The following is a 14,671-nucleotide window of genomic DNA, read 5'->3' as shown; positions in this document are numbered from 1 at the left end:
CGAAGTTCGAGGTCGTGACTTTATTTCGATCAATTTCAAATCGAAATCGTGACACCCTTAATAGGTAATTTACTTTTCCTTTGATATCAGAAAACAACTACTGTTATTATTGATTCTGTGTGGAAGTCTGCCCGAAGTTGCATTTAGTCCACAAAAGACTTTTGTTTATGCTGTTGCTGCTGAAACCGTCCATTTCAAAATGAATGTTTATAGTTGGCCGTGCGTAATCACGTGACTGTTTTGCATCCCGCAAACAGTGAAATGTTTCCACACATTTCTATCATTTTATTTGCTGGTTAAGAATACAACGGCAACAAAGTGATATTCACAAATAAGTTATGATGGGTTTTTGTTGTTTATACCAAATTCTGCACTAGAGTAAATTTCGTGATTCCTTCTCTGTGTTTTCTACATCACGGAAATCATAAGGCCCTAAGAGTGTTATAACCTTTCATTTGATATAGATAAATATAGATTTAACAATAAAACAGACAGTTCTGTGAACACTGTAAAGCAATTTTGAAGATGTATTGCAGTGGCTGATGTAAACATGTTGTACTGTACATAGTGCGAGGTAAATTGTGCATTCATACCAGCAGATGAAATCTGATACAAGCACTTATCGGCACAAATAGTTTTCCTGTCTGTTGCCAATGGTGTCAACTCTAATAGTTATGTTGCAATTTTATCAGACTGGACTCATGTTTGTGTTTACATAGGGTCTTACCTGAACACTTTTGACTGCCATTTGTTTACAGGAAATCACAGAGTCCCCGAAACACAGACTGGTGGGTGATGAGCTACTTTGTCGTGTCTGTAACAACACATTACAGGATTTAATATCATCAAAACAAAGTGTGTAGTAAAGCGAAGCAGAAACAGACTGTGTGTGTGTGAGACATACACTGGATCCTGGTGTAGAATGGGAATGTGAGTTTTGGGGAGAGCGAATGACAGGCGGTAGACCTCTTACTGGACTGGACCCATTACCACCCTGAAACTAAAAGACACAGGTCATGAATAAAAACATATGAGACAGTGAAAATTAACAGCGAAACCCATTTCATTTAAATACAAATTAAATTAATAAAAAATAAAAAATATGAATTAAAATAAAAAATAATCAATTTAACTGAAAAACTTTAAGGGACACAAAAAAGCCCAAGAAAACTTGTCTTTTGTCTGTTCAAATTATAATACATGCTGACTTAACCCCATATAAAAAGAAAAATGAACAAGTTTAACATAACATGAATTAAAATTTTTATGACTTATGTTCAGTATCCCTAGTCTAATGTCAAACTTTTTTTTTTCAATTCAAAATACCGGAGTCAATTATTCTACTTATACCACGGTTATAACAGACATTGCTTTCATTTTTTTTTAAAGACATTTGACAGGTCAGGTGTGCATTTATCGAAAAATAATGCATACTCATAGAAAGTTTCTCAACCAATCGGAATAAAGCATTCAACAGCCCTGTGGTTTATTATATGATATAGAGATATACAGTATTATCTAGAGCCCGACCGATATATCGGCAGGCAGATATTAGGCATTTTCCAAACTATCGGTATCGGCATTCATAATGGCCGATAAATGAATATTTAAAAAAAAAAAAAAAACAGACGAAACAGCCTTCATTAGATTTCCTCACTGTTGGTGTTTTTGACAGAGGACTCTGAACCAGCAGGGCTCCAGATTTAGGCGTCGAGCCAATGCCTGAGAACAGTGATCAGCAATTTATATTTTGCTATTGTTGTTATTTATCAGAACTTAACAGAATTTGTCTCCAGTCCTATTCAAAGTTATATTTATGAACCAAGTCTTTTAAAACTGGTAACTTTGATTTGGTTGTTGTTGCCTTTACGTTTCATATCTTAAGTTTGTATTTTTATACATTTTATTTATCAAAACTTATATATTTTGATGTTCCTCTGTTCTGTTGTGACAATAAAAGAAACAAGTTTCTTTTTAAAATGCATTATCACATTATTTTAGTTAAAACTCATAAAAAAACTAATGTTAGGGAAATCTGTTAATGTTTTGTTGCGCGTTTCTGGGGGGAAAATATCGGTCGATATATCGGAATATCGGATTTTAAAACCAACAAACATTTGTATCGGTATCGGCCTTCAAAATCCTTTATCGGTCGGGCTCTAGTATGATCCCTTTTTATAAATTTGAGGTAGCCACGACAAAGATAAAAAAAAGTTTTCAAAAGGTTTAAAATAACAAACATAAAACCGTATACCCGCTTTGAACAATCAAACACAATGTTAACAATATTTTATTACGTAAATGCTGTTTTCACTTGAAAATATAATGCATAAATGCAACACTTGTGAGCAAGGCCTAAAACTAAAGTTTTGATGGCAGGTGCGGTAAAAGCACATGCAAATAATAAACTTTCGGTATGAGGATGCAATTTTCCGCGATAAATATGTGTATACGCTGCGGCTACTTGATGAGGATGTGAAGACACGTCGTGCTGTTAGGACCGTAGAAAATACACTGATCTCTGTAACGGCAAAGAGAGAAATCCAAATCTGCCCGTCGCCAGGGGCGGATCTACCGGGGTGGCACGGGGTGGCAGTTGCCACCCTAAATAAAAGCATTGCCACCCCATATGCCACCCCAGCGCGGGTATCCTAATATATATAATTTATACCCGAGTAGGCTCTTTTAACCAGAAAGGCAATGTAGTTTTTCTCTGCGTGTGTTTGGGGGTGGGAGACACATATCTGACGATGATTGGTGTGTGTGTCTTAGACGGGGTGGGACTACCACGTAGCTGATGGTGATTGGCTTAATTTCCATCGTTAGCCAACCAGAGGCAGCAGAGTTCATACAAGCATGCAGTCAGTCCGAGGCGAGCAGAAAGTCTTTTACAGTGTAAAAAAAGTCCGCGCAGATTTGCCAACTTAGTGACTTGGTCGCTAGATTAAGAAACTTTTTAGACCCCTTTAGCGACTTTATTAAAAAAGCGACTAGGACAAATCTAGCGATCTTTTCTGGCGTGGTTGGAGACGTTTGGAAACTGCGGTGAAAGGATGCATCGCCCCATCCAAGGCACTCACATGCAGCCCGGTTCTCGCGCTGCAGTCCATCCCTTCCGAGTCGCACAAACCCGCAACAACAGAGCGATGGCGAATACAACGAGCTCAAAACAAAGGTAGCGGACGCAAGCACAAAGTATAAAAAGCACAAACGTTACTTTTCCATCGTTGAGGTTAAAGGCAAGAATGATTATGAACGTGCAACTTATGCCCATGAAGAAAGAGTCTCTTCACGTCTGTAGCGAGGAATTCTGATCTAATAAAGCACCTCACATCATCACATGCTGCCAAAACAAATTCTCTTTAGTGTCTTAAAGTGGTTAAGTTGAGCATCACATCGGCAAATCAGAGTACTAAATACGGTCATATTTATAGATAAATGTTGCATCAGGATAAAAATAAAAAAATTAAACTGATGTTAAATATTGCACGAGGTAGTTGCTTGGTAGTTAAAACAACTGAACTGCAGGTTTATGTAAGCAGTAAATATCTTTTAAGCAGTTCTTTCTAGCCCGTCATGTCTTGTTAGCTACTGCAGCAATCAAAATATTCCATACGTGCATATGAAATCACTCGTTATGATATAGTCTGATGTTTTTATTTGTCTTCGTTAAGGAGACAAAACTATTCAGTGTTGTGTATGTTTAGAAAGCTTGAAAGACAACTTAATGCGGCATTTTCCAGGATATTATGAAAAGAAAGGCTGATATCCATTCTTTTTACCAAAAAGAATAGAAAAATCAAATACTATGGGAGTGGAAGGTACAAATAAAACAGAAAAATATGTTGTGGAAGGGAAAATAATAGATGAAGTAATGAAGGAAAGAAACATATGAATGGCAAAGAGCTAAAAAGAAGTGAAAAGACAGAAATCCATCATGAAGTGAGTGAAAGGATTAACGAAGAGGGTTATGAGAGAAAGAGATGTTTGCCTTTCAAATATGTTTTACATTAATATAAACTAGGCAATCCTATTTTATTTATATAACTGTCTTTATACCATTATGTTCAACCAGTCAGTGTTTTTAGATATTGATAAGCTGTATGTATTAACTTAGTATTAAGACAAAGGGTGCTACAGAGATGCTAAAGGTAGCTGCTTGGGTACTTACTTATAGGAACATTTGTTGTTGCGTTTATTAATGTTATAAAAATTTGAGGTCCAGTGTTCACAGAATATAGTATATACAGTATATAATTTCTTGAATCCACGACAACCATGCAAGGACGCTTACTTCATTGCCACCCCTTGTAGTTCTCATGCCACCCCCTTGCCACCCCATAAATAATTTTCTAGATCCGCCCCTGCCCGTCGCACATGAGCAACGGGTTGTAAAAATGCTGGCAATGCATAAAAATGGTTCTAATTGCAGACGCATTCAGGAGCCATGTGATGACAAACGTAAACAGAAAGATCGGTTCATGAGATCGGCAAATTTTACAAGTACCGATCGAGTCATTTAATGCTGAATGAGTAAATGACAGAATTTTAATTTCTTGGTGAGCTATCCCTTTAAAAATGAGCTAATAAAATATTTAAAATCAATACTTAATGTTCCTTACCTTACTTATGAGGAAAATAGTCATGTAATAAGCAGAATAATGTACAGACAGCCTCCACTTTGTGTCGGGTCCTGATCACACTGTCAGGGCATATTTCTGTGTAACAACCAGCTGCCTATACATTATCCCTTACTTAATAAACGCTGTCAAAATACATTGTTCATTGTTATTTGTTCACATATAAACCAGTCTCTCTAATTTATCGGCATATCATTTTTAATTTGATCAGTCGACAAAAGTGCAGATTTTTACTCGAGTTTGGTGCTTGTGGCGAGTGTTAATTTTAGGCCCTGCTTATGAGGCAAAAACATTTATTAGCCTTAACTGACAGATACTCACATCAAAATAATCACTAATTTTGGGTCCCCGAACTGTAGATTTCCCTGCAGGAGAACATACAAAATTATTCAAAATATATGAAAGTAAATAAGTATAGAACATTCTAGAAAAAGACACACAGAGAGAGAGAGAGCGAGGGAGTGCAAGAGAGGGAGAATGAGAATTACCCTGACTGCTCTCTGATTGGATGTCGGCTTTCCTCTTTCTGCCCCGTGATGATTCAGAGTGCTTCTTTTCAGGAGTCTATAAGAGAGAGATTACATCCAAAAAAGGTTTTATGAATTTATTCACATCTTATTTTGCACTCGATGCAATAATGCTGGTCTCCACACCACATTTAAATTCATAGTCTCCTCAATGCCATCTTTCAATATCAGATCAGAGTAAGACGATACATATTGTGTCCTCGAACACTACATAATGACTCTTGAGTCTAAATGACTCTAAGAATAGGGCTAATGTGAGTGTGTATAATCTGGGGTCTGCACCAATAATCGCAGGCTATTCTTTCTCTCTTTCACTGGGGAAAGGATGCAGAAATATCCAGCTCTCTTCAGCTCAAACAAAGAGGGGTGTGATGCCAAGGGCATCTTTGCATTCTGATCAGAGAGACGTTCTCACTCACTGGCTTGCTCTGATACCTCCACGTCTGACACTAAATGACAGTGCAGATTTTCATACCGTATATGGTGCAGGAACACTCTTAAGAGATAAACAGCATCCTACATCCGGTTAAATATACATCAAGAGAAACGTCAGTTCATATATATGTTCATTAAAATGCAAATCTCTTTATAACTGTGAAATAAACAGCAAGAGAAGGGGTGGTTAGCTCGCTGGTTGAACTGCATCTGGGATCTCACTGCCTATTGCATATGTATCTTTATTAGGGCTGTCAAAAGATTAATCACATACAAAATAAAAGTTTGTGTGTGTGTGTGTTATGTATATAAAACAATTACACACAGCACACACACATAAATTATGCAAAATAATTATTTTGAATGGAATTAATCGCGATTAATCTTTTGAAAGCCCTAATCTTTTTATTTAATTTGTTTTAGCAAAGCTTTGTTTGAAGCAAATTAAGAAATGAGTGCTGTGGGCCAGTCCAGATCCGTGTGAGATTTCTGAAACCACATCGTGTCTCTTCAAATAGAGGACAACTGATATGCCTGACCCAAAAGCCTCCAAAATCATAATAAGCCTCAGTTCAATTTTCACCTGAGAGGAACAGACAGAGAGTGAGAGAGAGAGAGACAAAGAGACAGAGAGAAAGACTTACTGAATATGCAGGAGAACTTCCTCGTTTCCCATCTGATCCCTGCAACAGAGAAAGAGGGAAGAGGAAAGGGAAAAGACAGAATGAGACAGGAAAAAGAGAGGTAAAAGAAAAAGCAAGGGAAGATGCTTTAGGTGCGAGTGGGTCAGAGCTGTGGTACTGATGCTGGTGTTTATAATTAGCCCTCAGTGACAATGACAGAATGTCACAGTGGTCCTAAAGAGTCGACACGGGCTCATATTGATGTTCTATGTGCTATAATCTGGCATTTTTGGGTCACAATGGCCACAAGCTAGAGAAAACCCAACACAAAGAAAACACAGTCACCGTTTAAGAGAAAATGTACTATTATTATGATAACTCAAAGCCAAAATATGAGCTGATGGGCTAAAAAATAACTTGCACATATAACTGGATTCTTTTATAAAAGCCATGAGTTTATAGGAGATGCATTTCTTAAAGGCAGGGTGCATGATTTTTGAAAAACACTTTGGAAAAGGAAGTCTGGCTGAGTACCAACACACTTGTAGCCAATCAGCAGTAAGGGGCGTGTCTACTAAACAACATCATTGCATGGGTTGTGTATGTGTGGGAGGGGTCTGTTAAAAGAAGCTCCAGATTCTGTTTGGGTACAGCCCAGTCACAATTTTTTTATTCTTTTTCGTGATACTGTCACGAATTTCTGCGTTTTTCGTGATCGTATCACAAATTTCTGTTTATGTGTCATTGATCACGTTTTGGTTACTCAACTCTTTTGTCCTAATTTCTGACTATTTTGGCTTCGGTTTAGGGTTAGATTTACATAAAATGACATTCTTACCCAAACCCAACTCTAAACCTAAAGCCAGGCAACAATGGTTTAAAATTTAGAAAATATAAAAAAATTAATCTGAAAAAAATAGTATAAACCAATACTTAAAGTGACATCCTGACCGAAGCGAAAATGGTTTGAAAATAGGAAAAAGCAGTTGAGTAACCAATATGTGACAATGACACACAAACAGAAATTTTTTATACGAGCATGAAAAAACACGGAAATTGGTGACAGTATCATGAAAAAGAATTAAAAAAATGACGTGACTAGGTACATAATTTTGTGATACTGGGTAGGTTGGGGCAGGGGGTGTTTGAAATATCAACATTGGTTTCAGAGATCATGCACCCCACCTTTAACATAAACGTTGGGTCTCATTCACTAATAATTGCGAAAATTTTTCGTATTTAAACGCACAATTGAACTTCTCATTAAATCTTTTATTACCTAATTCACAACATGTGCGTGTATTGCATGTTCGCGGTTTTAGTAGTTTCTAAATTTTTTCTTGCATTTAGAAGAAATTTTGATACAAAATTTTGTTTAATCATGATTTGTTCATAAAAACATTTGTACGCACATCTTACGCTCAAATTTGTGTGTGCTCATACTTGGTGAATGAGACCTATTGTGACCATATGTGAACCTTCGTGTGAATTTGTACCGTTTTCTACATAGAATCCTCTTACGTTAAAAAAAAATGTTGTTAAAATTTAACCTGATATCTTCAATATTGACTAAGTAAGGTCATGTCAAGGATTGAAACAATGTGAAATCAATGACGGAATCAAACTCACTCCTAATCTCATCATTAGATTATGAGACTTTAGACAAGATTTCTATGAATCATACGGTCTCATTTCAACCCTACCCTATGGTTAGTAACGCTAATGTACATCTTACCAAAAATTTGCAACAGAACAATAGTTTGTGCTAAAATGTTATTTTTTTTTAAAGCTGCTTTGCAACAATGCAAAACTATACATAAACGGGTACATTCAGCATATATATTCAAATCTGTAATGAATATGTAAAGCTCAGGGCATCCAGTGAGTCATGTGCTTCAGGATGCAGGTGTTGTGGGCTGATTAATGTGCAGGGGATTATGGGCAATATAGTGAATGCAGCCTGCAGGAGATGTAATGGAGGTTTCGCTGTTGTGCTTAATGTCTGTTGAAATGGAGTGAAAGTCTGTGTGTGTGTGTGTGTGTGTGTGTGTGTGTGTGTGTGTGTGTGTGTGCGCGTGTGTGTCTGAAGCATCTAGGTGGCTGACACGTGGCATAATAAGCAGCTCACAGCCACATGAGAGGAGTTGATTCTCAACCTCCTCTTTCACTTCCTCTCTCCCTTCGTAAGTTGCTCCATTGGCTTCCTCCTCCTGTGCTTTGATTTATGGTCACAGCAGGTGTGTTGTACAGGGGGAGGAGAGGACAATGTACTTTACTATGACTCTTAATGTGTGTGTGTGCGTGTGTGTGTGCGTGTGTGTGTGTGTGTGTGTGTGTGTGTGTGTGTGTGTGTGTGTGTGAGTGTGTGTGTGCACGCGCGCGCGCACGTGCCCATGTGTGGTGCTTTGACCACTGATGATTTAACTATCATGCGTTACAACAGATGCCAACCCAGCTTGAGTCTGCTACAAAACCTAAACACACACACACACACACACACACACACACACACACACACACACACACAGTGACACAGCATCGTCTATGATGCAGAAACACAGCCCTCAGCGCACACACAAAAATCACAGCTTCATTACAGGGAACATTTCCCATCGGCCTGAGTCACACTGACACGCCAGCATCAATTTCTCCATAACGCTTTGATTCAAAGGAAGCACAGCAGAACGTCGAAACCCTCTGCTGAACTGTGGACCTAGTTATTAACAGCTTGCATTAGAACTGAACCGTCAGCAGTAAGAAACATCACGGTCCATTACAGATCTCAGTTTGGAGCTAATGCTTCAATACATCTGTAGTAAGTCTATTTTAGAATTAACCCTGCATCATTTTATTTAAAGATATTTGGTTTGAATATTGCGAGCTGCAGAATCCCACTGTCAATAAACAATGCCAAAAAACACTACACATATTATGCAAAAAAGAATAAAAAAATCTGATATAAAATTTCAACACAATTTGAATTACACAAATGCATTCGTGACAAAAAGTCTAAACAGTAAGCACGTTTTGTGTGGGTGAATTTGCATTTCTTGATTTGTTGAGGATCTGCAATTTTAAAATTGAATATCCATTTGTTTTTCTCAGTTTACACCATGCTCCAGGTGAATCCAACCTCTTATGAAGACTTCAGATAAACCAACATTTACAAAGAGTTGAGATGACACCCCCTTGAGACTTCAAATGACATAAGCTCTGGACTATCATTAGCTATGTTTACATGCACAAAACTTTGTCAATCCGAATCTGATTACAATGTTCGTTTACATGTCCAACATCACGCAGGGTTGCCAGATACTAGGGATGTGCATTTATGTCATTTTTTCATTGTGGGACGGGCATACACGTCATGATAAAAATGAAAATATTTTTATTAAAAACACTTAAATAAAACTTAATTTTGAGGAAACTATGAAAGAAAAATGAACACATACTAGATTTTTAATGAATTAAATGTTTTTAACAGAAACCTCTAACATGATGAAGTGAAACTAAAGGGTTAATAAACACAAACCGAAGCGCTTTCTATGACGCACTCTACATAATATTAAGCCTTTATACAACATAAATGTACAATGTGCATCTATCTGCATAAAAAGTTTAACTCCCGTTGTGGATGTGCATCATAAACAGCGCACTTTCAAACACAGTCAAAGCACAAGCTTCATAACATTAAGCAGCTTTAAGTCTTTTGCTATCATTTAAGCGATTATCTGTGTCGTGTCCTCCTCTTAACTCAGTCAAGATGTAATGTTAATGCCTGTATGGCTCTCTGGTATCTCTTGACATTTGATGTTTAAATATGAGATGATAACCCACTGAAATTTTGACGGCGCTGTACATTTTGCACCGGACTGACTGTATTTCCGAAAATCACAGCATCCTTTTAAACCATAGTGCCTCAGTTATGTGAGGTGTGGCCGGCTTCACGGGATCTGCGGGCTACCTCGCATTGCGCAGATCGACTGGTTGCTGCGGCACGGTCGCGCAGATTTATCTGTTTGTTTTTGAATCACGCATGGTAATGTCATATACCGGTCTGCGTAGCTCGACACGACGTCAAACACGCATCTCCAGACCCAGTCTTTACTACCACATGCGCTTGTAACGCTAATCAGACATCCAAATGCTGCCATATCAACAATAAAAAAAATTAAAAAAACCCACATGATCATCGTTTTTGTGATCGATCATCGATGCCACGTTTGAGTACTCGAGCAATCGAGTACTCGTGCCCATTCCTACCAGATACGTGTATCAAAACCAGCCCAATGAACATTCTTGTCCCAAAAGCATCCCAATGACTATTCACAGCACATATACCAATAACTTATTAATGAAATCGTTTCATCTTTAACCTGCAAAAGAAAAAATCAACGCATGACCCCATTATTTTTTTACTTTTTTAGGAAAACTTGCAGTTTACAGTAAAAAAATGTGATGTATGAATGTGTATATATATATATATATATATATATATATATATATATATATATATATATATATATATATATATATATATATATATATATGTATATGTATATGTATGTGTATATGTATGTGTATGTGTATGTATATATATATGTATGTTTATATGTATGTATGTGTATGTATATATGTATATGTTTATATGTATGTATGTGTATGTATATATGTATATGTATGTAGCTTTTTTAAACACTTACGCTCATAACTGTGACTGGAAAAAGCTACCATCAGAGCGGATGATCTCACACACACACGCACACGCACACGCACACACGCACACATGCACGCACACACACAATTCCTTTTTTAAACACTTTCCGTGTGTCTCAATAAGTTCCCTAGCTCATGAATCAGTCTGTGAATCCAAATCGGAAGTGATAATCCTTATGTCCTAATCCCTTCGCAGATCAGAGCTATTGGATGTAAACTTTCAAGGGAGCAATAATGTCCCATCGTGTGGACGATTAAGACACACTTGGTGAATAAAGCAATGAAAACAATCATTTTCTCTTTATCTGGAGTGTCTGATTACACGTCTCTCCTCCCTGAAGTGTCCTTGAAAGAAAGCAAAAACGCCGTTTGTAACTGCAGGTAAGGACACTGGCTCACTATACATTGACTTATTTTCACATGACTATTAAAACTCGTTGTGAGATATCACCACTGATGTTTATAAGCAGCCCGCAGAAACATCTCTCTGACTTATAAAAAAAACTGGTTACAATATAAAACACTTAATTAAGTAGTACTGACAATAACAAAGTCCAGTAATAAAGCAAGTAATTGTACCTCGTTAAGACTAAATGAAAAATCAATAGTATATAAATATAGTTTTATTAACTTTAACCTCGCAGCAAAACAATAACAACAAAAGAGACTAAATATGAATAAAATTAACAAGTTATAGATTCATGAGACCAAATACTGCTGGTCTGATCAACCCAGACAAATAAAATCTCATTTTTGACCATGAAACCCAGATGCATCAGAGCCAGCAGGAAATTATAAGTGTCCAAAATCAGGCTGTAGTCAAGCGCCCGCTGGTGTGTCTGGATTTCATGTCGGAATCTTTCTAAGCAAATGTTCAAATGGCGCTATCTTTACTATATTACTGCATATCTTAATATTATACATATATATTCCTGCCTGAACTAATCTTTAAACTATTATATAAATAGTATAAAAGCAATATTGCTCTTAGAGTCATGTGATATAGCTTTATATCATCATGGCCAAAGGCACGAGGCAGCAGGGCGAATGCATTTTGTTTGCTTAAATAAAACAGACAAAATTCCAAATATAACCTGACTAACTCGTCTCAACAATATAACGCTCTATAAATTACATTGAGGCAACATGATGTAATCAAAGGCAACATATATGCTGTGGTGTGAATCATACTGTGAGGTATTTGGTGATCCAGCCCTATTTTACTTTCCATTTTGAATGCTCTATTTGGAAATGTTATATTATGGCAGTAAAGTGCATTGTGGGTGCAGCTTTATGATCTCTTTAAATAACATTAAAAACACAACAAGATATTTACGTGAAAGGCTCATTTAATATTTTACATCATCAGATTCCAATGAAAGTGATTTAGTAGAGAGAACTAAAGCTATACTCACTTCTGACTCTTTATCGCTGGAGGAACCCAGACTGCCGAAACTGTGATTGGAGCATTCGTTGTTTGTCAAGGTCTGCACAGGAGAAAGACATAACATTGCAACACACACATATTAAAATGAATTGCTGCTACGAGTCAGGACAGATAAATATGACAAGCAGATGTTAAATATGAATAAATTACTTGATAACATAAATGACAGTTGTATAATCAGAAAAATAAACCTTCATGCGATCTTTCAGAAAAGTTCTTTCACAAAAAAAAAAATTCAGGGCTAAATATAACAAGTAGACTCGCCCTATATCCTACATAACTGCACACATTTTTTTTCTGTACTGAGGAACACATTGCAAGTATGCCTGTGGTAATCTGCTTAACTAGTATTCAACTCTGACTAGTCTTTTTAACAGGTGGTGTATGTTTGGCGATAAACTCTGACACTAACTTTGGGTCCTCCACTTGCGCTGCCGGTGCTGCCCACGGTGTTGCCACTGACTCCGCCCAGAAATCTGGCCTCCAGCAACTCCTGCCGGCGCGGGTCCAAACTGTGCAGCTCCTCCATCGCACCTGAGCAACAACACACAGAGTACATGAGTCCTGTCTATTCGCCAACACCTGAGCTCTAAAACACATTAGATAAGTACCCTATCCACACTTAAACAGTACATGATGTCATCTCTATCAGTCTCCTGGGCTGTGTTCTCACACAAACACAGGTACAGCGTCCCCAGAGATCATACAGAACTACTGCAGATATCACAAACAGATCAAGAGTGAGTATGGATAGCAGCACATACTCGTATCATGTTGCATCTACAGTAGATTTTTGTTTTGATGCTGTCCTGTAGTGCAACAACAACATTGATATTTTCCCCTCACACATTCATTCTTAGAAGTTCTTCTTTTTCCAGCACTTCACAAAACATTTCCACCTCCTTTAACACATTATCTGTGCTCTGCACAAACATACAGTCAGTCTTGAAGTAGGCTGAAATGAAAGGCTCATAGATCGTTGGATTGCACGTTGTCATTTACTTTCATTTGTGTGGTTTTTTTTTCAGTTTAACAGAAAGAAGACATGCAGGTGTCACTTGTGCAAAACACTCATGCATCTGATGCAGCAACATTTATTTATGCACAGAAACCCTCAGAAAACAACACCTGCTTTCTTTACTATATTTAGTGTCAGTACAACCGTATTACACAGTACTCTAAAAATTCAATTCTGCCTAAAGCATTCAGTTTATTTTATTGGAAACTGTACATTGCAAAAAGGCCACCTGTCCAGGGTGTTTTCCTGCCAATGGTCTAAGATATGCTGGGATAGGTTCCAGCAGTCTGTAAATAAAGGTGCTTAAAAGTAGGGATGCACCGAATCCAGATTTTTTAGGTTCGGCCGAATCCCGAATCCACCGTTTAAGATTCGGCCGAATCCGAAACCGAATACCGAATCCTACTCGCATCCTTATTCCATTAACACAGTAAAACACATTAATGAATTATACAACGTCCACAGCATGTATTTTTCATTTTATTTAATTTTAACTGTACATTATGCCAGGATGACAAGTTGGAAAACTATTTTGACAATTACCATAAGCCTATGCATAATGAAAGCGATGCGTTGCGACACGCTCGTTTTTCCAATAAGCAAGCAGCTCCGCGCTGAAAACAATATTTAACTTTGAGTGAGAAGCTCCGCTCGTCAATGTCAGTTTTCACACGGCCGTCCAATTACAATGGAGGAGGGGCGGGACATTACCACAGCAACCAACCGGCTCACAGCTGAAGCATCACAGCTACCAAGCGCTCGGCTGAAAAACAGCTGGCATTTGGTGTCCTCAAGGCGTTTTCAGCCGTGTTTAAAAGTTTTGGTGTGTCCAGCCCCTAAAGCTCATCTCCACGTCAGCACCCGATGTGTGTAATCAACGGCCGCGTGACGTCGACCAGCGTAGCGCAAGCCTAGGATTCGGTTCGGTGGAAAAAAAATCTAGGATTCGGCCGAACCCGAACCCCGTCAAAAAGCCCAGTATTCGGCCGAATCCGAATCCTGGATTCGGTGCATCCCTACTTAAAAGGTTCTAAACAGCAATGGCATAGAAGAAACAGTTTTGGTCTCTCAAAGAAACATTCAGTCATTATTATAAATCTAAAGAATGGTTCTTTAAGGAACCATTCAGCAAAAAATGGTTCTCCTATGGTAGAGGCCAACCCGTGGATTTTACAGATACCGATAACTAAGTTAGTCCCTGCTTGTCGATAACGGGTTAAATGAATGATAGTTTTTAAAATGGATACTGGATAAAAAACAATAGG

The 14,671-nt window shown here is 37.7% G+C and overlaps 1 protein-coding gene across 2 annotated transcripts in view; it reads right to left on the bottom strand.

Annotated features, from left to right (window-relative positions):
- Positions 1-14,671, bottom strand: part of tlk1a (tousled-like kinase 1a) — a 60,459-nt gene that overhangs the window by 20,190 nt on the left and 25,598 nt on the right. The window contains exons 2-8 of one of the 2 annotated variants that reach the window (XM_065293248.2): positions 12,801-12,922; positions 12,357-12,428; positions 6,247-6,285; positions 5,129-5,204; positions 4,962-5,005; positions 905-1,000; positions 728-814 (exon numbers count right to left, since the gene is read on the bottom strand). In XM_065293248.2, the coding sequence (XP_065149320.1) occupies positions 728-814; positions 905-1,000; positions 4,962-5,005; positions 5,129-5,204; positions 6,247-6,285; positions 12,357-12,428; positions 12,801-12,922 (536 nt within the window). The remainder of the gene's footprint in view (positions 1-727; positions 815-904; positions 1,001-4,961; positions 5,006-5,128; positions 5,205-6,246; positions 6,286-12,356; positions 12,429-12,800; positions 12,923-14,671) is intronic. The other variant, XM_065293249.2, reaches the window with a different exon arrangement.

Source organism: Paramisgurnus dabryanus, chromosome 15 (assembly GCF_030506205.2).
Source record: "Paramisgurnus dabryanus chromosome 15, PD_genome_1.1, whole genome shotgun sequence".
NCBI lineage: Eukaryota > Metazoa > Chordata > Actinopteri > Cypriniformes > Cobitidae > Paramisgurnus > Paramisgurnus dabryanus.
Note: the sequence above shows the minus strand (reverse complement) of the source record. Positions and strands in the feature narration are given on the sequence as shown.